Source organism: Dermacentor andersoni, chromosome 6 (assembly GCF_023375885.2).
Source record: "Dermacentor andersoni chromosome 6, qqDerAnde1_hic_scaffold, whole genome shotgun sequence".
Taxonomy (NCBI): Eukaryota; Metazoa; Arthropoda; class Arachnida; order Ixodida; family Ixodidae; genus Dermacentor; species Dermacentor andersoni.
This window is the reverse complement of record NC_092819.1, coordinates 52498662-52523481: the sequence shown is the minus strand read 5'-3', so window position 1 is coordinate 52523481 and position 24820 is coordinate 52498662. Positions and strand designations below refer to the sequence as shown.

Below are 24820 nucleotides of genomic sequence, written 5' to 3'. Positions count from 1 at the left end.
ACTAACCTGGAATAATGCAAATATTGCAAGAGTGTGCTAAATAAGGAACATTATGAACAGAAAATCTGCGTAAGAAAATCAGTATCAGAACTTTTTAGTGTACCGATAAAGATATACCTTAAATAGAACAGCAATGAATTTGTGCAGACATTCTTACAATTCAATAAATTCCAATCTACATATCTCGATAGTGCACAAGCGTTCGTAACAAAATTAGTAATGAAAAAAAAAGGATTGCTGGCTACTCTATTTTATCTTGAAAATGTTAAAAACCAATTGAAATACTAACATCTACTGCAGTCACAAATTATATGAAGAATATGTAAGTACATAGACAAACCTGCATAAAGGCAGCATGAAAAGTGTAGTACAAAAATTATTGAAATTGATATACTAAATTAAAAAATTTTCAAAGCCCACTTTCTTGGCATCACTACAGGTGCATTTCGGTCAGGAAGGACCTACAACTACTACAAGACCAAAAAAAAAAAATGCCACAAGCTCTCAGCAAAATCTTACGTCTATGAAGTAAGGCTCAATCAATACGTAAAATCATTAGGGCAGCCTATTATGGATAGTAGTGGATACACAGAATTCAGATACACTGAATACAGTTGCAGCCACAATATCAATACGATAATAATTGGGCGGGAAAAAAATTGTGTCATGAGAATGGTACTAAGAGCAGCCAAAACAGCCTTTACTAATGGTATTCACAAATTTAGCTGACTTGGATGACTTCTGTGCACACAAAAATACACAAAAATGAACTAAAAAAGAAAAAAGGGAAGGAAGGAAAGCAAGAAAGAAAAATCCCAGAGTAGAAGGCCATGCAGTTGTAATGGAATAAGTACTTTTCTACTTTTTTTACTGGGTTTTCGGTACGCGCTTCACTAGAAAAAGTCATGGCCTAACTGCAGACATTTAGCCCATGCTAGACACTAGCCTGTTTGTACTTGTCGTTCATAACCACACAGCATATAGTGTACAACAGAAGCAGGGGGGGGGGGGGGTGCAAACAACAAAAGCATCTCACTAGGGACAAGACCAACCCACGAAAAGATAATCCAATCACAACACTGCTCTCAATGTGGTCGTCTCATCCTCGCCCCCACCCTACTCCCACTTAAAGGCAGGTCAGTGGCCATAAAATGTCAGCAATAAGCAAACAACCACCTGGGTTCTAAATCGCATCCATTTTTTTTTTTTAGGGTTGCTCATGATTTGTCCTCATCGAACTTAAAGCTTTTAGAAGCCGCGCCTCTTCAATACACTCGTGTGTGCAGCTGTCCACGAAACCCTACCCCACAGCTCAGCACTCGCATGGCCGCGACTAAAGGCTGCAGGCAACAGGTTCTTTTGTCCTTCTCATTATCCACCAGTACACAATATCCACGGTGCCTGCTACAAAGAGAACCTGTAAGTTGCCAACACTTTTCTCTGCAATCAGCAGCACACCATGCCTGAAGACAAGCGAGCCACTGACGGCACTCCCGACAATGCTAAGACGACGATGGCAAGCTGAGGTGATGTAACGTCTCAGCTTGGGTCTTCAGCTGGCTAAACTCGTCCTGTATGACGTCTGTTATTTTCTTTCGTTGCTCCATCTAAAAAAAAAGACAAGAAATAAAATACAAAAGCGTTCGCATGAAAATGGCGTACAGGTGAGCAAGCAAGTGACAGCATTTTTATGAGGGTATACTAAAACAGTGCTGAAAGTGCTACCCTGTTTCTAATGGCACCTTTTGATGGCCACTGTGATTCTTTGAATCCAAGCAGACTGGTTCTGGAAGCACTCTGCATCCGAGTAGGAGATATCTTGTGCCAACCGAACAGTTGGCTGCTTTCCGGAGTGGTGAGAGGGAAGGAAGCGAAAACTGACACCAATTGGCATTACCATGAACGGAGAAGGTCCCCCTTTGCGGCGCAACGACTGGAATGGGCGGGGTCACACTACTGGAAAGCGACCAGATTTCTCGATTGCTTCAACGGCAATACTGGGAGCACCTTTTGATGCTCCGATTAGAAATAACCATCCACACGCAGCCGGAGAACCCCTCCTCAACCATCTGAACAAGATTGGCCTTCTAGGAGTGATTTAGAATGCTCAAAAACAACCATCCGAAATCGCCATTAAAGCCAGTTGTGATATACATAGAGATGCAGGTGTGCCCTAAAGAAATCATGCGAGAGTATAGCTGCAGTATATACTTTGTTCTGCTACATTAACAAAAACAGAACGGAGCTACATTACATTATGTTTTGACAGCAAATGCAAACACTTCAAGGGACACTAAAGGCAAAAATTAGGTTAACGTGGACTGTTAGAATACCATTCCAGAAACCACACAACACTCCTTTCATGCCAAGAACAGATTTAGTTTAAGGGAAGAAACTGCTAAGCTTTAGCGCATTTAAAATCAACCCTGAGTGGGAAGTGGCAACATTGCACATGTCATCGTTGCACCTTAGTGCAGTCGGCGAGTAATACAGCCCCCTACAGAAGGAGCCACGTCTTTTTGCACAAAACGCAAATGTGCGGCCATGGAGAAGCCGAGCCAAGACAAGAGTCACTGCTGCTGCTCTTGCTCAAGCAGCGTTGACCGTTCGGGCATCCTGTGACATCACATGAATGTAGAATTCTCTGCTATTGCAGTTTGTGCCAGTTTCGTGAGCCAGCCAAATGAGCGCAGCCCTACGGGATAATAAAACTACCGAAACACAAAAACTCAGGCAGTGCAAAGCCAAGCTAAATCTAAACCTTTAGACTGCCCACATCATTGTAAAGGGTAACATCAATGAGTTTTCTTTGTGAAAATCGAATAGAACTGGACAAGTAGCATTTCCTTTCGTCTTATAATGGAATGCAATTTTCTTTTTATTACAAGTGGTTATAATGAGTGCCTATGTCATTGGGCTAGCGCTTGAATGGCCAGGGTGAGTCTCAAATCGTTTCCTGCATTTACCTAAATTTCTCGATTACTAAAGCTTTGTTCACGATAGTATGAACACCTTATTGTATGTATTGTATTGATAGTATGAACACCTTAGATGTTCTAGAGCATCAATCTATCACTTTAGTTTGACGTAACATTTGGCATCAGTGTCTTTTTGAAGGGCCCCTCACCAGGTCTGGCCATTACGAGTTGACAAGCGCCGTGCATACAATGACCACTAATGATTGTGTCTGCTTAGTATAACATCGCTACGCACTGTGGAAAGAATTGAAATTTCAAACCTAACACTGTTTGCCCTTCTCCTCGCGGGTGCCGTGCTCCAAGCTGGAGGGCTGACGTATATGTGCAAGTGCGTATACATACATGTGTCTGTGCTGTGACATCACTGATAGTGACACATGACTTCGAGAATTATTCAAGACAACATCTGTTATTAGTGTAATCTGCTGCTTCAATAGACTAATTAAAGTTTAGAGACATAATAAAACATACAAACCGAATGTCTGCATGTTTTTGTTTCCCTTCGCACTGCAGCAAGAGAGATGTACTTTGTTTCGTATGCTTGTTCCCTCGTTGTGCAATCGCACGTGCGCAATCGATGAAAATATGTAACTTTCTACAGTGTGCCAGCGCGCAATCATGCTCTGTGATCATACTCTACCTCAGTGTATGCGTAGCGCTGACATATACCACTAGTCAGGTGTTCTCATGCGAGACACACACAACAGCTCACGTGCGACACCGTCAGTGGAAGTGCCCCACGCAGCAGAAAAAAAGAGAAGGCGGAGCTTGTGACATATGCGTCACGTAATCCTCAAGCTCCAATATAGAACACAGGGAAGGAATTTCGCTTGCGGAGGCAAGACAGGCCAAGTAGAGCGAGTGTCTCTGTTGGCAGTGGTGATGGCCTCCTGAAGTCGTGGGTCCCCAGCACTGAAATATTTCTATCTCGGCTATTAATGAACCGATTTGAAACATTCTTGCGGCAGAACGCTCCATAGAGGGCACTTAACAATTTCCATTGAAGCCAAAATTTGTTATGTGGCCTGGTGAGGGGCCCTTTAATGACAGAAAGAACAACATTTTATAAGTGGCTTCAAATGTTTCCCCTCAGTGTCAATGAGATCGGCCACTCGCACAGATTAAGCTCCCTCTAGCACAAGAATGACAGTTGTTTCTCGGGTTCGAAACATTTAACACACTGAGCCCACTGAAGAAACAATCGTTTAGGGAGTGCCTCTTGTGCATGACGCACCGAAAATGGACATACGAATGAGGATGCAAGACTATGCGCCCAACAGATATTGATCTCGAGGCGTGAAATCGAGATGAAGGCCATTAGTGCCTTAGCAGCAGTATGCAAGCTACTGTGTGTTGCCTCAGCATCGGTCAGCCATGGGATAAGTCTAAAATCTTATTGTCGTTCGGTGAAAATTAATGTAGTCAATGATCTAATGACCTTACATATTTCACGGACTTCTGCTCATTTATTCTTTAGATAGATGGCCAAAAAGAAGGGATACAGTTTATCATCACAACTATGTCACAGCGTGTTTGAACATTCAGAGATGTGTACATGTATAAAAGTCCACAACAAGGAGTTCATAGCTAACAACGTAACAGCACATGAGAGGAATCAAGAAGTACGAGTTAGTCCAGTACAGTTGACTTCTGTTTATTCAACCCCGAAGGGACCAACGAAATTGATAAAATTATCAGGTGAAGGCCAATTTTAGGATCAAAATAACAAAAGTATGGGCCCACAGAAATGCATGGGTGCCAGCCGGGACCATTGGTAGTGATCGAATTAACTGAAAAATCTATTTAATCAGTCGAATTAACATGTATACTGCATTTTTACACTTTTGCATTACAAGCAGTGGGCACATGATCAATGCCGTTTATTTAACTTAGCCTAGAAATTCCGCAAGCACACGGCAACTATGAGCAACGGGGGTGAAACAACTATTTCACTTTTTGGGGCATGTTCTGCAGTGTTGCCACGACATTAAAAAATAGTAGTAGATTTTTTCGTGAAAAATCAGTAGAAATCAGTAGATTTTTCATTTCAATTTTTACACTCCGTTTATGAGCCCACGAATTCAGCGCTTATATTAGTACTCTGTTGAAGTACTGTAGCTGCCAGGAAATAGTACAAAAATTGACCCCGAGATTCTTAGCGATACTTTTGAAAAACCCGGGGATCCAGAGAGCCATTGTCAAGCACGAATTTAAAAACAGTGAAGCCCTCCGATGGCCTATTCAAAGGCTTCAGATGGTAGTTAGTACCTGAAAGCTTTAGAGCATAGTATCTCCCAGACAGGGGTAATTGGAGATCGCTGGGAGAGGCCTTGATAGAGGCCTCCGTGCTGCAATGCACATAAAGATAGGTTGGTCGTAATGATGATGATGATGATAATGGTGTTTTCATAGTTGTGGGGTTCGGTAGTGCAGCCACTTTCACAAAATCACCACCTCGCCTTTTCCCATAGAGCATAGAAACTATGCATTTTCCCCCCTTTGCTCAAAGACAGAGGTAGCGCCATGTTTGAGAGTCTGGAAACGCAAGAATGTATGTTAACCTCGGAGCCAACCACGTTTTTTTTTCACTCGCTAGGTGGCATCACATTAATATAACCTCTAGCATCTAACGACTAAAGGTAACAGAAGTACAGCGATTATGAAGAGTAGGGCACTGTGGAACTACAATAGGTACGAGGTAGTACGAGGGATATGTAAGGGGGTAATGGTTCCAGGCCTGACTTTTGCCAATGCAGTTCTATGTACGAGAGCAGAGACCCGGCAACAGTTGGAAATTAGGCAACGTGGTGTGGGCAGGCTCGCTCTGGGAGCACATGGCAAGACACCAAATCTTGGGGTGCAGGGGGATCTGGGATGGTCTTCTTTCGAGGGCAGAGAGGCTAGTAGCAAGGTAGCATTTGAGGAGCGATTGAGAAAAATGGGGGACATGCGGTGGGCTAGGAAGGTTTTCAGTTACTTATACATGAGGAATGTTGACACAAGGTGGAGGAAGCGAACAAGAAAATTGACAAGCAAATACTTGGGCAATAGCGGGGGGACAGGTAAGGAATCATCTGTCAAGAAAAAGGTTAAGGAGACACAGAGGGGTATGTGGAAAACAGAGATGCAAACCAAATCGGAATTGGAGACATACAGGACGTTTAAGCAAGAAATAGCCAAAGAAAATATTTACGATAACTCTAAGGGAAGCTCATTGTTGTTTGAAGCCAGGACAGGTGTACTGCGGACTAAAACGTACCGAGCCAGATACCAGGAGATAGATTTGGTGTGCGAGGCGTGTGGAGAGGAGGAGAAAACGGCTGAACATGAGACTTGCTTGTAAAAAACTTCACCCTGGAGTTGAATCTAACGGGGAAATATTCAAAGCTTTGGGTTTTAAAGACAGTGAAAGTAAAATAGACTTTGAACAGGCAGAAATAACTAAACGGAGACTATCTGATTGGTGGATAATATCAACGCAAAAGTAAAGGAGTAAATACATAGGTATGCATGCATATAGTACCATTACAGGCTAGGCGGCGCGCGCCACCGCCGCCCGATTCAAAGGGTTGAGCCTCAATCATTCATCCATCCATCCATCCTCTGTAACCTCTATAGCCATCCACCCACCCATCCTCTGTACTGAAAAAGTTGCAGATTTCGCTTTTGTTTCAGTAGAAAACCAAGAAAATCAGCAGATTCAAGCGCTTTATCACTGAATCAGCAGAAAATTTAAAAAATCAGTAGATCTACTGATAAATCAGCAGCCGTGGCATCGCTGAGGTTCTGGCACAGGCGAAAATCTGTACTGGCACAGTAACAAGCACTTTTCCCAAAGTGTCCAACATACATCTACTATATGACACATACGGTCTCAATTTTAACTGCAATAGACATTAAATATAGCACAGCCAGTTTTATGCACATGAATGAGACATCATCATCATCAGTAGCAGCAGCAGCCTGGTTACGCCTACTGCAGGGCAAAGGCCTCTCCCATACTTCTCCAACTACCCCGGTCATGTACTAATTGTGGCCATGTTGTCCCTGCAAACTTCTTAATCTCATCTGCCCACCTAACTTTCTGCCGCCCCTGCTACGCTTCCCTTCTCTTGGAATCCAGTCCGTAACACTTAATGACCATCGGTTATCTTCCCTCCTCATTACATGTCCTGCCCATGCCCATTTCTTTTTCTTGATTTCAACTAAGATATCATTAACTCGCGTTTGTTCCTTCACTCAATCTGCTCTTTTCTTATCCCTTGACGTTACACCTATCATTCTTCTTTCCCTGAATGAATGAGACATTCAGGCTTAAAACTTAAACTAATTTTAGTTTAACGTTTAATAAAATGGCTCTCACTGTGCATATTATTGTGTTATAAAGCTGCTTCTTTGATTTAGAATTGCAAGAGACATTGCATGATTAGGTAGAAGCTACAGGGAACATGCCCGCACGTTTATTTCTAATCTGTATAGTTTCTTCTGCATAACTGTGCCGTGGAATATCTGAAAGCTGACTAAATTACAACCACGGAATCTGCCTTTATAATCATGCGGAGTTACGATCAAGCTCCCCAGTCGGAAGCAGATTACTTGTCAGCATTCATGTGGATGTATTATAAGGTCGCACCATCAACAACTATGCTAAGCAATGTGTGATCCGACATTATCCGATGCTTCTTTTTTATTCAAAATCCTCCTTGAGTGAGCTCCATGCCATGCTAGTACGACGGATGCCAAACTGTAGCACTAACAGCACGAACAAAAAGACGGTATAGAAGCAGTACATTGGAACATCCCCCAGATGGAAATGCAACAAAAGCATGAAAACAGTGAATGCAAAACCAGCAACATCTGCTGTATCCGTGCCTGTAGCTGCTCCACTGACTTGCGCAATGGTGACGACGATCATGCGCTTTAGGTTTTGGTTTCAGTTTTACTACGAAGGCAACATCAATGGAAGGGGACTCTCGTTCTTAAGCTTCATTTGGCACAGGATGTCCCCAAGGACTGCTCTTCAAGCAATTTGGCTCAACTGGTGCGGCTGCTTCACCATAGCACACATCCACATTACTCTGCCTAAGCCTTGTCACATGGCCACCAATAAGATTGAAGTCGCATATTTCAACCATGGACCAGTGAACAGCACAATTAGGAGTGTAGTGAAATGGTATACTTACCGCACTCTTATTTTCCTTCTTCATGGTAGTTCGGAGGCAAGTGAAGTCGATGGGGTTTCCAATTAGAATGGTCACTAGCTGTAAACAGCAACAAAATGCGGCTTAGTCAAAAGAAAAGCTGCGAGGATTTTCATTTTAAGAATGCATTGTTAAGATCCTTATCCCACCATGTCTGAGATACGCACTTGCAACCTGAACACTGAGATGGGAACTATAGATATGCATATAGTAAGAGCTACTGATATACACGAAATACAAAATACTGTGACATAAACTGGAATTCTCCCAAATTAAACAACCCTTCATACAAACTTTCAACACAATGACTCATACCCTTGAATTTGCTCATGACATATCTCGAAAACACCAACCTAAGAAGCCATATTGATGTTACTTTAGTAGATCTCTCAAATGGATCTGATACAGCGATACGTTCCAAGATGAAAGCATGACACCATCCTGAATAATCCCACTGGTTACCTTATGGCACTTTCCACTGATAGATCTGAAGCAGCCGTCGAAATTCGGGAGCGAGTGCTTGGATTCTTGGATTTCACCAATCTGAATCTCTCAGGAAAGAGCACAAATGCTCCACCATGGATCATACCGGAAGTTTTTGCACACACATCACACAAGCCGATTTCTGCTCTCTACATTTCAACGACAACCAAAGTCGCCTCCCACAATGGGCGGACGTGACGCGACGTCCTATTTCCATCCGAATCTGTGCCTCAGCTGCAGAGCAAGTGAGAGCAATCTGACGTGGAGCGAACTAATATGAAGCGACCAGTTGAAAGTGCGAACCCGCTTCGGATCAGCAAATGAAATACAGATTTGCTGCCAAGGAACAAAAAATCCTGCTCCACATCGACCAGTCAAAAACACCATGTGATTTCAAAATTTTCTTGCCAATCCAGATATTTCGTGTTCGTACTCTTAATTTCACTAATTCAGCATCTCGTGCTTAGCACCAGACCGGCATAGCCACTGAGCCAGCGCGGCACATCACGAGAACCAGCAAATACCAAAAAGATACCTCTGCTCAGATTGTAATTTTAACATTAGTGTTGTTAACATGCAAAAGTACATACCTGTCCCCACTGTGGTACATAGGGCTCCTTGTTTGGCAAAACATTATTCATGCCTGAAAAGAAGGCAGAAAGTTGTTTGTAGACAAGCCATTAGCAAAACCCTTTTGACTAGCAGCACTCACCAACATGCCAGAATGGAATGACTATGGGACACTTCTTGCTTTCCGCAATTAGTCTGCCAACACCTGAAAGAAAGCAAATGAGAAGGCGACTCATGAAAACATGAAGCACATAAAGTTTACAAAGTGTAAATGGGACTACACCATTAATTCCCATAGTGCCCAGGCATCAGCCAGGTCATCAAACAACTTCTGAATCCACCCCATCTCTAAATATCATAATGATTCAGCAGACAGATGCCAAACGGAAGGTCTCAAGAGTTAAGTTATTCACTGCACTGAAAACTAGGATGCCGCTATTGTTAAGAACATTGTCTCAAACATGTGCAGTTATCAGCTAATTATCACAGCTAGATGGTAAAGATATTCAGTGCGCATTGTATCACTACTGGCAAATTTCTTGTGTTCTCTGTGCTACCTTCACCGAACTTGAATACCTGCCAAATATTTTCATTCTAGTCTTGAAATAAGAACCTGTAGGGCACCAGAGATTGTTCGATTTGTCTGCTTTTTTCTTTTTTTAAGATTAGTGCATGCACATTTTCTATATCGCAATAATGGCTGGCACACTGAATATTACCATTTGCACATCACGATGAGATCTTTTACCTACTCCCATCAAACTCCAGCACACCCTAAACATAGCGCTATAGCAAATTAAACCAAGACCATATATGTTCACTGAACATTCTGAGATAGCAGCAATAGGTATCCTCATGGTAAATGCATCATTAATGTGAAGCAAATTTGCTTGCAATGTAGATAGCTGGAAGAACTATAAGCATAAAGTATTAACAATAAATCAAGCATTTTTTAAACACTACTTGGTTAACCCTCAAGCTTGACCTAGACTTGCTCTAGCTGTTTACACCAATATCACCAAAGACAAACCGTATTCGTCCATGCCCCAGCTTCATGATTTGCTTGCCAGAGACGAGCACTGCTTGTCAACTCAGTTCGCGTGGTGCATTTGAGTTTTGGCACTCGAACTCATTCCTTGATGCTTTCAATGCCTTTCAATCATCTGTTGAAATAACTATGTTCGACCTTTACAGATGTACTGACGGAAAGCCTCTTTTCCAGGTTGAATTCTTTCATGGATATTTCGGGTCATTAAGAGATAAACCACACATATAATGTATTTCTTCAAATGCAGATGTAATGTGCAATAATTTGCAGGATTAAAGAAAAATTGGTCAATTTTGTACACTTCTTTTAAGGAAAAACTTGGTAGTTAAAGGGCTGAGCTCAAAATTCTCAGGCATGAAAACTTATCGCAAGCAAAGAAACTAGCCATAGCTTTTAACATGGAAAATCTTTTTAAAACCTAACATGTCAATGTCAATGTGAATTAGCACTTCCCATTCTGCTAAAAGCCGGTATGTTGTAGCAAATGGTTGACCTCAGAGAAGAACACAGCACAATGAGATGTATGTTGTGCTTAATAATATATGCAGACAAAAGAATACTAGAATGACAGGACATATATGGCATTCTAATCTTGCTTACACATTTATTCAGCCCATCATAAATCTCATTGAACTCTACCAAGTTACCCAAATATGTATGCCAAGCACAGCACAGTCATTATTAAAATACAGCACATATGCAGCTTCCGCAACATTTTTTTTACCCCTTTACCCACAACGCCGAAAAGTGGCATTACAGTGGGGGGAAGACATGACTGATAAACACAAACATGACAAAATCAAAGCAGCTGTGACAAACAACAAACAGTTGCAAAATATAACATCCCATTGATGATGCAAATAACTCATTGGACGTAACAGATACGACTTCCTCATGGAAGAACGAAAAGGGCAGGAATGTAAGTAATACTATATAGTATTGTTAAAAACTGCCATACACCACCTTAAGAGGACAATACAGTTAGAAACAACACACTGCGCACTGCAAGCATCAGCCTGTAACCTAAGCAACCAGTACCGCAAGCCTCGACTACAAACAACTGCAGAAGGAACGAAAAAAAAAAAAAAAAACGAAGCACACACCCCACTTGAGGCGCAGGAACTCTTGGGTGACCATGTTGACCTTTCCCTCGGGGAAGATGTGGACCCACATGCCGCGGTTGAGCAGCTCGATGCAGTAGTCCATGCCCTTCTGGAAGACGCCCTCGCCCCGGCACACAGGCACCGTCTTGCCCAGCGCAAAGAATCGCGAATGCAGCTCGTTGGTGAAGCAGATGTCATGAGCCGCCACGCTCCAGCGCATGCACTTCTGCCGCACGATGTGCTTCAGCTCCAGCATTCCTGCAGGACCACCGCACAAAGAGCACAGATTCATGACACGCACTACTAACAAAGAGCTTTGTGCAACGCTGAAACGCAGGTGAAGGTGCGTGTGGCTGTGCATGTCAGCCTGATGGCGTCTGTTAAAGCAATACGCAAACACAATGGGCAAGTCATGCTGTTTTCCTCAGACTACATCTGCTGTACTGTTTTAAAGCATTATTTGATAAAGGCAATAAATAGCTTGAAGATGTCCCAAGTTGCCTGTCAGAACACTTTGCATGTGTTTTTTTCTTTTAAAGCCGGGCACATTACCTGTTGGAGAACCACTGCTATTGATGAGTGCTGCTCCTTTACTTACACCTTATAAACGGTTAATATTTGACCACCCCAAGGATTAAAAGTTTTACGACAGCTGCATGGCATAATTTTTAAGCATCAATAAAATGTAGAATCTCTCCTGCGCCAACTGTGATATCTCAAAAGATCACACAATGGCTTGAATAATAATGAAACTAGCCATGCCAAGAGCTCGTCAGATTAATCCAAATAAAGAACAAAATAAGTAAATGAATAAAAAATTGGGATGCTGACGTAGCGGGAAGTTCAGACTCAGACAATCAAACACATGCAATAGCAGTGAACTCACCCCAAATGAAAGGGTCATCAAGGCAAGAGTGGTGGTTGCAGACTGTGATCAACGGAACATCTTTTGGTCGATTTTCAATGGCGTCGATGAGGATCTCCTTGTTGTACACATTCACTGTGTTGAACCAGCCTTGAACCAAAAGAACAGAAAGCATAGATGTAGTAAGCACAAGAAACAATAATTCATAGTCAGTGCAATTAGGATGCAAGGGTTTTTTCAGAGAGGATGTGAGGTGCTTGGGGATTCAGTGTACAAAAAAAACCTACAACACAATTGCATAAAAAAGCAGGATAGGTAGCAGAGATGGGGCTGATGGACTGTTGCAAAAGCAGCATTTCCTTTTATCAAGGCAAGCTTGTTGATAAGCTTAAGTAACAATAAGGCAGTGGCTTGCCTACTTGGCTTAGCTACCATTGCAACACATGCAAGTGCTAATCACTGAATTTGCAAGGCTATTTCTATTCCCTTTCAGCGACTGTATACTTTATTTTCGCACACATAACCTGCCCCGAGCATTAAAAAAATTTAGGCATGCTATATTTTGCCTTGAAGTGCAGCTTCACGGCAATGCACGGTGCATTGCTGTGAAGCTGTACTGCACTTCAATAGGGCAGAGCACCGTGAGTAGCGACATCTAGGTTCTTCGAAATGCTTTGCTTTGTGACTGCTGTGGCTATTTTTACAGACCAAACACAATTTTTTTTCTCAGAAATCTGCGAGGGCGCAAGTTACGAGTGGAAGTAGGTGTTACGAGCCAAAGTGTGTTAAGTGCCTGAACCTTCACACACAACCATGGCACAAAGAAGGCCCACCTACCCAAATGTTTCATAAGCATTTTGAAATGCTGTGTGAAGTAACAACATAAATAGCATCTTACACTATGCAATGAAGCTGAAGCTTGGAATATGCATTGCTCATATGCAGTACATGCAAGCCTACGAAAACGAGAAATTACTGCAACTTTTGTAATGCAACATACTCTGCATATTTGAGCAAATATGTGTAGTGGGAAGATGTAATTAGAGTACTGATATGAAAAGCAGTCTTGGTAATGTTACTTAGTTCAAGAGCGAATTTCGACTTCCCATGAAACACCTGAATGTAACCATAATTATGCCTAGACTGAATGACATCATGCGTGACATGCAATAAAAGCACCGCGTTCCTAAAAGCTATGTGCGCTGTGCATGCTATGCACACGGTTCAAAAAGCATCACTTTTGCAGGCAAGTGATTCGACATATACTCAATGTTGAAGCAAAGGTTAAATAGAATCAACAAAATAAGCCGAAGAACAAGCGTTGCATGATTTCTAGTAGTGCAAAATGTTTGCCTCAAGACAATTTCTACATGAAAAGCTGCCAGCCAGTGTTAACTCACGTTAACACTTTTCAAGATTCGAACCAAGGTTGAATGGATTTAACAAAAATTTCTGAAGAGCATGCCCTGCACGATCGCCAGGAGTACACAATGTGCGTTTTTTGGAATGATTGCTACATAAAGTGCTGGCCACCAGTGTTGCCTATGTTAACGAGACACTAAAGAGGAAAATTATTTCAGCTGTGTTAGTAAATTACCATTCCATAGTATAAAAAAAGCAACTCTTACCACAAGAAGATGCGTACTGCACCAGAGAGAATGCGAAAACGAAAGACTAGTGGCGACACTGCCTTGAAATTCCCACACCCACGACATCAGAAATTTTGACACAGTTTGCTTGAGCCTAACTAAACATTTAAAGGTAAAAATGGACTACATCGTATTCTAAAAGAGTCAAGTACTGAACTTAGGTTCAAGACCTTTTACTGAACCCAAATGGCAAAAATGTGAAAAAATGCTTTGCGATCTGCAACGTCAAATTGACGTACAAGCCCCGGTGTTTCGGCGCGAATTTTAAAGATGAAACGCTGACTGTCTTTTTCTCTTCTTATAATCAACCTATTACCGTAAAATCATTGACGGTTCAGTTCCTCAAAGATACTTTATCAATCTAAACCAAGCTTTTATTTAAGCCAATGGGCATGCAACCAAATTGGGAAACAAGAAAAATATGACAGAATTATGACAAATAATTGACAAACCACAAGGCACCAAGCAACTCATTACAGACTGAACTTTCATACCCAGCAGCATTTACACCAACAAAAATTACACCTCACAGGTTTGATACAAGATATATTAGATATCGTAAATGATTATTTCTTAAAGGGCCCCTAAACCACCCCGAGCTCGCAGTTACACAGCAGCTGATGCATAGTAGCCTACTGTGAACATATAGCAGCAAGAATGTTTTGAAATGGTGCAGTAATAGCAAAGTTACAGGTGTTTGATGAACGCAAACGCAGTCACTTCTGTTTCTCGCTCTCCGCCACTACCCTCCCCACTCTCGCTCTCTCCCCTTGCCACATCGGCTCACCAACTCTATGCACTGCAACGAAAGCTGCAGGTCGTGTCTACAAGCCAGCAGAAAGGCTCCTCCAATTCCCCCATAACTGCCCTCCGCGTGAAGCAGAATGGAAGCTTCATAAAAAAATCAGTGGAACAGAGTGGGTGAGCCCACCTTCATTCTCAGAACAGACAGTCATCTCCTGTAATGCTGGCGCTGTCATTCCTCAAGCACTGACCGATCGACAGCTTTTGTCCTTGGCGACATCACCTAGAGCCCCCTTGAGATCACGACAAGCGAAGGAGGCACCAGAAAGGCCAGGAGAGGAATGCGGGATTGTTTTTTGAATTTGCGGTGTTCCCACAGCGTGTAGCACTATGGCATTCACTAGAGATGATGGTCACAGCATTCTCTAGGCAATGCGTGCATTTGTTTGAAATGTGCAAAAGAAAATGCCAGAGGTTGTTTAGGGCCCTTTAAGACTCTGAGCAACCCTGAGTTAATCTCCCTCTTTGGAGGGGTATACAAATCAATCAGTCACAATCAAGTTAGACCTCTATTGTACAGGACTACAGCTACATGAGCCATGCACAACATAAGGAGCAATGAAAAAGGAATGCAGTGCACCTCACTGCTGCAACTCCCACTGCAAACAACATGCCATGCATTGGAAACAAAGGCACACAGTGCAATTCCAGCACGAGCTTTCTAAAGAGCGAATAGTCGCAAAGCACAGTGCAAACATGTCAGTAACACTGCAAACAGACGTGCATGATATGTTAAAAAAAAAAGAAGGAAAACACCCACACGTAACAGACCACAAGGCACACATAATGCTGCAAAATGGGGAGGGAGATTGAGCGCCGTAAAGATAAAATAAGCAAAACTACATATCGTAAAATGAAAAAAGAAGTATGGCCAAAAGACCGAGACAGAAGTGAGTTCCTCAAGGGAAGCTCACCTGTGGTGCGGTATACTCGGGGTCTGTGTGGGTTCTGTGCCCTCTTAAGAAACTGTGGCTCTTTTGCGTACACCAAATGAAAGAAAAACAGACAGCCATAAGTTACACGAATAACCGGGGAAGTGGAAACCAGTCAGCCACACCAAAGTAGAAACAAGTGAAAGGTGTCTTCCTACATGCTTTTGTGCTTCCCTATGAAGAAGCTTATACCCACATCTACAGGTAAAGAGAGGCTGCCACAAGTCAATTTCCTCAGCAGCACATCCTGGAATACACACGCTCAAGCAAGATGGATCACACAACATGAATGGGCCACATTAGTGAGCAATATACAGGCACATAGCAAAGCTGGCACCTACTATGTTCATACTGATCACAATGAATGTTCTGCCTGTCATCTTCTTGGTCATTCACTTTCAAGGATACAATTACTTCTGGAAAAATTCGTGACAAGAACTGGCCAATTCGACACATATGGCCAACAGCATTCGCGGCACTGTGCCAGGAATGCTGCTGCCTGTATATGCTGATGCATCTGTGCTAGTCAGGCAAGATTTCATGAAAGTGACTGCGTCCACAAAGGTGAACATCTAAGAATATTTCCCCTTTTCTCATGCAGAACAGTATTCTTTAGAAACTGCATGAGGCAGATAGCGTAGTACTGCCACTTGGGCTGGATTACTTACACACATGAAGTGTACATTACTTTCACAAAAAAGTGGATTAACCTGACAAACTTTCAGTTGCTTTAGGGCACATGTTGTGACTGCACGTTTGTAGTAGGCCAGTGCAAACACCACGCTCACAGGTCATATATCTCAAGCAAAGTGCCAGTTTTGAGACATCCATTCGTGAAATGTTTGGCAAAATACACTAGTGATATTTCGGAAACTAGTGCTAGTGTCTAAAGCATGTAGATGCCTCAAGGAGTGGATGGCTTCAACATGTGTCCCAAATTAGAGTGAATTAGTGAAAAAAAAATTTAGTTGCTAATAACCACACAATTTGCAGGGCACAGGTTATGTTTGCACCTTCAAACGATTTAGACAAAGTCGTGACATTGTGTTATTTGCCACTGGTGGGCTTTACCAACAAAATCTGTGAAAGCTTCAAAAAAATTTAGCTGACATAAGTCCTTACTCCAAAAGTACTTCTTCTTGGGCAAGTTGGTGCTTAGATTTCCTAGGTATACTTGAATGTGGCACAAAATACATTTTGTGAAAAGGGACAGAACTGCGTTCTTTTCACTTAACTGTCTTTTTTTTTTCTGTCCTTTTTCATGAAATGTATTTCGCACCACATTCAGGTACACATAAGTCCGTACCTTGGAAACTAGTTGCACAGACTGCATGAGGACAAATGGCCAATCACACATCTATCGTGAGTGCACATTATATGTTATATTCTATGTGATCAAACCAAACTAATTAGACGATTCAGATTCACTTCCTCAACCGAAAAGTTAAACTGCCTTTCTGCACAGTGCTTTTGTTGAAGATACAGAAGTTTCTCAATAAGATTGCAGAATTTGGCTCTGACAGCTTGTTGCAGTATATTAATTCAGTTATTTCAAGACACAGCATCAATTCTTGTACCTCTTCAAAGACTACCAGAATCGTTTCATTTTCTAAAAATCCTTCCAGTTCCCATACGAATTGCCTAGAATAGGAAAATTGGCAGAGAACAGGTAAAGCCCATTGGCACCTATTTATGTTAGGACAATGACATGTTTCTGGGACCACTGGCAGCAAGAAAGCTCTTCAACAAAGTCTGTTCTTTCAAACACTAATCAGCCTCAGCGCCAGTAAACACTAAAAACTGAATGTGCATAACAGCTTTATTATCCTCACGAATTAGAAATGGCGTGGTCAATGGAGTTATAAGACAACTGGACAGCCATATCCCAAGTGCCAAAGATATAACTGGCACAGGCCACGAAGGTTCGCTATGCATAGCAATAAACAGTCGTAGCCATCGAAAAAAACGTTGACAGTACAGGAAGTGCATACATCAATCAAGTTCCTCTTCTGTTGTACCTGTTAGCCAGCTTCCTAAGATGCAAGCTGCAGCAGCTGTTATTCTCTTTGGTGCTGCAGGCATTTATTCATGGCTCCTATAACAACCTAGCTACTCGTGCACCACAAGAAAAATAAGGGAATATGAAGTGCCTCTTAAGTCCCGCCGTGTACAGTGTAAGCAGAACTCGCACTATACTTTAGGCCTGCTGGAGACATGAAAAGTCAACCTTAAGAGGAAGCTTTAGCTTGGGGCCTCCTATCTAAATGCATGGAAAAGAAGAAATCGTTTTTCTCAGCAACCACTGCACCAAATGTGATGAGGTTTGTTACATTTAAAAGAAAACGTTAAAATTCAGTGACTGTTGGTTGTGAATTTCTTATTTATTAATCAATTTTTCAACAAAAATTCACAAAACTTTCAAATCTTCAGAAAACGAAACTATCAACCTTACAGTGCTGAACAATGAGATATGTCAGACTTTTATAAATGACACCTTATAGTACATTTAAAGCAGACAAAATTTATATATTATACATGGCTCTCAAAAGACCGCTAATTTTTTAGTAGAACATCTGCAGCACCCTTGCAAACAATGTAACAAATTCACGCAAGATATAAATTGACATATCTAATTTGTCCGCTTTGCATGCTCTCATGGGTGCAGTTTACAAAACTGCGATATCAGTTCTAGGTGCAAGCCTACGAATTTGTAAACTTTGTGCTCTCATTTTTTTTTTTTCAAACTTACCAATTTTTGAAAATTTCTTTTAAAAATCAAAGCCCTAAATAAAAATTTTGCTTCCAACAGTCACCAGAATATCGCTTTATCTCTCAAATGCAACAAAGTCCTTTAAAATTGGCCCAGGGGTTATCTCAGCAAAGCGTTTCTGCATATTACATGTACTTGAATAGACGGTATCGGAGTAGGGCCTGAGCTCGAGCTTCCTCTTATGCAGAATACAATATTTTTATTTTTAACTGTTCAGAGTTTTATTGCAAATTCTGAATACACCTTCAAATTCGACCCTTATGAGTTAATGTGCAATATTTTCTGGCTTAAATATTTAGAGTGAGGGGGGTGACTTAAGTATAACCTAGGCTAAAGATATGTACATACACAAATGATGAAAGAAATACTGCTACAGCCGAATATTTTACAGAGAAACTAGTGAAACTGGCCTATGTCGTGTCAATCTGACTTAGTGGCAGACTTACCTAACAAAGAACACTGTGTTGCAAACAAACAATAAACAAACAAGCAAGAAAACAACACTGTCACTAATCAGATCTATTAGAACTAACAACATTTATGGTCGTCATATCATTTATGGATATCTTAATTCATGATTTAAGGGCATATGAGTGGAATTCCAATGCATCTCAGCAGCAAGTTTGCAGAGACAGATCTCGAAAACTGGTGCTGGTCTCGGGATCCCTAAATGGCCATACCTCGGGCCTTGGAAGTATGCTAAATAAATAAATAAATACCTGAAGCACCAACTGGCTTCAAATCTGCAAATGCAACATGTGCGCTAAAGTAATCAGTGAAAGATGTAGCCATTGGATGCTAACTAATTATTTGGTCAATATTTCCAATGTATCATGGTACCACTAATAATGTGCTGCTCCCTGTTCCATAAAATGACACTACCTCTACTGCACTGTTAAGAAAATTGGCTTTTCATCGTTGAATCCAGCTACGCATGTGCAACCTCCTTTAACGCGATAAAATATTTACTGTGGCTTACAAAAACAAGACTTATGGGGCACAAAACTTAGCTTGTCAACTGAGCTAGGCAAGGGCAATATTATTTAGCTTTCATGGGATAACACAGCTTTTAGAGGCAACAAATTATAGCCGTAACTTAAGTAAACTTAATTCATTAACCGTTTGCAGCCTTATAGTAACCAGAAGGAAAAAGTTTCACAGTTCACAAGTGGAGGCGATGTGCAAAAACGACCTAACTTACGACTACCACGGAAATACCCACGACACCTGTCTGGATGGTAATGAGGACGGTCCCATTTGCTTAAGATGGCTTTCGTGCACACATTTACGTTTGCTTTTATTTTGCACCGTGGCCGCACACAATGGTAATTGACAGCACCGTCTGAAAACAACCTGCTTGGCAACTTCATTGTGCCTCTCTCCACCTACGCACCTACATAGGCTAATGTTCTTGAATATTGCACATGAAAGCTTGGTAATGTTTCTTCTATTGTACTGCGCATCAAAATGAATCTCTGTTCCTAGCATTAGTAAAGTATGGCCCTTTACACCAGTCACAAGCATTAACAGGTAATTATGCAAGAACTTACTGTATTCTTACATTAAGTATGGCAATACGGCTTTCTTTAACTACAAATACAGAGGTGACTAGAGGTACATTACAGTTTTAATCTCCTGTGTTCTTATTCAATGCAGTAAGAAGTAAAAAAAAAGAAACTACCATAATGATTAAAATAATTGTGAAGTAGTGCACTGATGAAAACCAAAGTTAAATATGGCTAGGTCATGTGAAAGCACATGCCAGTCGAGGCCACACACAGTTGGAATGCCATGTTTTAAAAACCATATAACCATTAGTGCAGGTTTTCAGGCTGCGGTAACTGCAGCACTTCTGCATGTAGCGCAACTCGCAGTTGAAAAAGGAATTAAATTTTGCTGATGAATGACAATGGAAGGGGCACGAACCTATTATTTATTTTTATTAATCAGAGAGCTAAAAAAAAATGTTTTGATTCCCACTTTTACATCATATACAAGACAGGTGCTGTGAACAAATTAATCACATTCACACTGCAAACTGCTGTAGTGTTCCACAGCCTGCCTCATTTATATATACGTGACAGAAGTACATTGCATCTTATTTCCAATGACCGCATATAAATGTGATAGCAGTGCAGGCCATCATCTCCAAAACGTAACACTCAGGTGGGGGGGGTGATATCTGCCTGTGAAAACGCTCAATTATAATGCATTAAAGCTCCACTTGAGGACAGACAGGCTATTAACTCACTGGAAATGCATTACATGGATGGCATGTCTCAACGACAGGGAGTTGCAACACACCTGGCGTGCACTCTGCACAGCTTGCATTTTGATACAAGATGCAAGACTATATATATTACAAGTAAATGTTGGCACACTTCATTAAAGAAGTAAAACAGCAGTGCCACAAACATTCCTAGGGATAAATGCTTCATGCACACTCGCATATAAATCAGCTGGCATGCACGTGTACTGCAAACAGCAGCTACAAGCTAGGGAATGTTTTTTTCAAAATGAAAAATTGTGTGTTGATGAGGCACATGGACAGCCTAACGTCATTTTTTCATGCGCCTTTATCTATGTCCATGTCTTTAGCTATCTATGTCCATGTCTTTAGCGCTGTTGCCAAATGAAATCTAACTACTGCTCAACACTGGTTTTTCTATTGTTATCAACTAATATAAGCCAGGAAATGGCTGAGCTTATCTGTCCCCAGATGGGCAGATTCCCAGGCCTAAGCAGAAAAATGTGCAGCAGGAAGCAAAGAGCTTCAGCACAGTGACCGTAAGGCCACAGATAAGCATGATGTGTACTGATGTGTACTCTTGAAAAAAAGAAGAGATAGTTGCTAACAGAATCAAGGATGGCAAGCTCGGCCAAGGCCTTACAATGACTGCTGTCTGCGGTAATCAAGCTAGGGGAACCACAATTTCACTGGAGTCTGCCAGTTCCTTTCTTGTTCTCAGGCATCAAAAACTTCCTAAAATTTTATAGAAGGCTCCGAATTTTTATCGGAAAGAAATGTTTAAATTACGCTGCTCAGGCAGTACATGTCATTGGTGGCTATCTCTGCCTTCCGAGCTCGTAGGAGGCTGCCAGGAATGACAAACACTGTACAATTGATGCAGAAAGCAAAAGTAATGCCCACCAAGAGGTGTAAAATGTCTAAATGCTGAGGGACACCTACGATGTCACGAACAATTGCTTAATTGCTGCAACATCAAGGAAACCGTGCTGAAACACGGTCACAAAGACAAAAAGACGATTGCATTAATTGCGTGCCAAACAATGCTATTGCTTAGTAATGCACAGTCTGGATCTACTGAAAGTGACCTTTTGCATAAAGCTACAGTTACAATCTTGGGATCATCCTTTAAAAGGGACATACAAAAAGTAAATGGAGGTATTATGTAACAGAGTTAAAATATAATCGATCAATCTCACTTCAATCACGGCCTTCATAAAACTGAAAGAATGAGGGGGAAACAAACTATGGTGATGTCACCTTCAACTTTTTTCTCATCTGCTTGGGACCAATTAAACCATTTACGAAAAAAAAAAGTATTACATTACATTCAGAAGTAAGCTAAAGATCAAGCACGTGGAGCTCTCATGAACATTTGCTGAAAAACAGCCGAAATATGCACGAACACTGTGAACACCAAAACATCATTGGCACAGTGGTTTGAACCGGATATTCAAAAAAGAAAGTATGGCCTCCATTTGTTTACTCTAATAATTTACCCTTTTCTGACAAAAGAATGCAAATGGAGATTTGAAGGCATATTCTGAGAGCATAAACCCATTTATTACTCTTGGTTTGCTGTCCGCTTGAAGCAACACACTTAATAAACATTACGCCCTGTTTACGCATTAATGTAAATACATCTTGTCCGTGACTCAGCATCAGAGTAACAGAATGGCTTCGACCATTAGGAGACGTAAGCAGTAAAGACGTACTGAAATTGCTACCTTATTTTTTTCACTTCTAATGAAACCAGCCACCGTTGCTACAAAGAAAACATATAAGAACTGCCGCAAGTAGTAGTAGCATGGTACAATGCTCACACCTACACATGACGGTGCTGACCATGACATCAACACAAGAATTATTTTGCCAAGTCTAGTTTTCGGTCTCCACCATTTCTGTCTCATGTACAATAATTTCACATACAAACGACAGCAACCCTATGCAAAGGGAACAAACACAATTACTGTTACATGACATTAAGCTGAAGGATAAGCCCCAGTGGCTGGTTACAAGAAAGATGTCCTTCAACTAGAAAGAACAAACGCAACTACATGTGCTTGAATGCTTTTGATAATATGTACACAAGTTTTCCTAAGTGTGCGAGGTGAGATAATAGTCACTTCTCACACCAAATCAGAATACTACACTTCTAAAACGGTTTGTATTCGCAAATGCTTCTTCATTTAGCAAGCTTTTAATGCCTATCAGGCATCGTTTACAACTCTCCTAAGTCACATTCTAGTGTTAATGAGAAATACATTTTTTGTTTACATAATTAAGAAAATATAATGTTCTTAAAATTTTAATCAGATGTCACACTTGGATTATAAGTGTACAGATTATAAATACATGTACATGTGCTGAGTGCATGGTCAGGAAGTGAAAAACAGACATGGCAGATAAGTCAGTAGTAGTGCCACCAACATGAACACTTATGACTGGAACCTTCATAGGGTCAAGGGTTTTCTATTTCAATGTTTTTTGCTCATTCCATTGTTTTGGATAGCACTGTTTGAGCTACTATCTCTGTATGAAGCTTGCTTCCCCTAGACAATCACTTAACGCTAATGATATTCCTAGTGAGCAGATCTCACACATTTCTGATATCACTAGTGTACTTTGCACGCCTCGTGACATGTATACAGATTATAAATACATGTACATGTGCTGAGTGCAGGGTCAGGAAGTGAAAAACAGACATGGCAGATAAGTCAGTAGTAGTGCCACCAACATGAACACTTATGACTGGAACCTTCATAGGGTCAAGGGTTTTCTATTTCAATGTTTTTTGCTCATTCCATTGTTTCGGATAGCACTGTTTGAGCTACTATCTCTGTATGAAGCTTGCTTCCCCTAGACAATCACTTAACGCTAATGATATTCCTAGTGAGCAGATCTCACACATTTCTGATATCACTAGTGTACTTTGCGCGCCTCGTGACATGTTGCACCAAAAGAATGATACGAAGAAAAAAGATGAGCGATTTCTTTCCCCCCCCATTCAACGCGCACAGCTGTCTGGCCTGACTGAAGAATTTGTAGCTTACGCTCACATTCGCGAGCCGCTCTGTGCGAAAAGCGCCAGCTGTACAAAACGCGCGGCGCACACGGAAAACCTTTAACAAGCGCGTCAACATGTATGGTGACCCTCGGGTGGAAGTGTGATGCCCTCATAACCGGTCAGGAGTGTTCGGTGACGTTAAACTGCGTCAAAACTCGGAGCGCGGAGGGCAATCAGTTCGATCACCGCGCTCGGCCTTGTCTTATCTCACCTTCAAATCGCCGATACGGCATCGCCAGGTTAGGAGGCACGCGGGTGCATTGCCTTGGCGGTTACCTTGGTAGCAAGGAAAGGTCTCTACGCGCGCGTTACAGGATTCCGGTCCCAGCGACGCTGAAACGTTTATCCGGGCTCTCGCGCGGCTAAATAGAACGGAAGCACAGCCGACTACTTCCCAGAGGGAAATCCTTTCGCTGTCCGCTTTGGATAACCGCCGCCCGAGGTGCTTCCATAACAGAACGCAGATGCGATTACCGGTTGCACCACAGAGCTGAGGTTGCGTCAGTGCCCGCTAACACGTGCAGCGTATGCAATAGAAAATCGATTAATTGAAAGGAAGACAACTGCGACTACGATATTGCATGCAGGCGACGACGGATCCCAGTAACAACCGACGAAATATCACGAGTTCAACCGTTCCTTTTGCGCTCTCGGTTTGCTCCTGAATTACATGGATTATCGTCGACTTACCGTGGAACAGTTTTGCTAGCAGGCCGACGGCAGGAACGACCATGGAGCTTCCGAGCTGCCACAATTTGCTGGGCTGGCTGAGGTTTGGAAGGGGCCACTGTACTTCGAGAGGCATGTCTGATGTGTGGCGGTTCAAACCTGCGTTACTCGCGTTGAATACGAAGTATTAGCGCTGGGTACACATAACGTAGAAAAACGTTGCCGCGGCGCGGTACACACAGCCTTCCCCGAAGACGTCTTCTAGCAATGCCCGACCACAAGCAATGCAATGCTAGAAACAAGCGGACGATGGCGATGAGAGGAACACATAAGAAAGGAGGACGCACGGGAGGAAGCGAGAATGAGGAAGAGAGAGTGGCAAAGGCAGTAAAAGGACGCGCGCGCAACCGCGTAAAAGAAAGGCCACAAATTT

General features: G+C 41.9%; 1 protein-coding gene across 2 annotated transcripts; it reads right to left on the bottom strand.

The window, feature by feature from the left end:
* Nucleotides 1-565: 565 nt before the first annotated feature.
* Nucleotides 566-24791, bottom strand: Taz (tafazzin, phospholipid-lysophospholipid transacylase). 2 transcript variants are annotated; one of them, XM_050171742.3, is made up of 8 exons: nt 24409-24791; nt 15616-15675; nt 12270-12398; nt 11384-11641; nt 9375-9437; nt 9253-9305; nt 8162-8239; nt 566-1607 (listed from the first exon to the last, which is right to left on the bottom strand). In XM_050171742.3, the coding sequence occupies exons 1-8, from the start codon at nt 24521-24523 to the stop codon at nt 1503-1505; spliced, it is 861 nt and encodes a 286-aa protein (XP_050027699.1). In that variant the 5' UTR covers nt 24524-24791; the 3' UTR covers nt 566-1502. The 2 variants fall into 2 exon arrangements, with proteins under 2 accessions (XP_050027699.1, XP_050027700.1); XM_050171743.3 differs by lacking the exon at nt 15616-15675 and having other exon boundaries at nt 24409-24752.
* Nucleotides 24792-24820: the final 29 nt, after the last annotated feature.

Coding starts and splice junctions, on each gene's coding strand:
- Taz (XM_050171742.3), bottom strand. CDS start 24,523: ATGCCTCTCGAAGTACAGTGGCCCCTTCCAAACCTCAGCCAGCCCAGC. Junction 12,399..15,615: donor CCGAGTATACCGCACCACAG/GTGAGCTTCCCT, acceptor TTTTGGTTCAAG/GCTGGTTCAACACAGTGAAT. Junction 11,642..12,269: donor TGATGACCCTTTCATTTGGG/GTGAGTTCACTG, acceptor GTGGTCCTGCAG/GAATGCTGGAGCTGAAGCAC.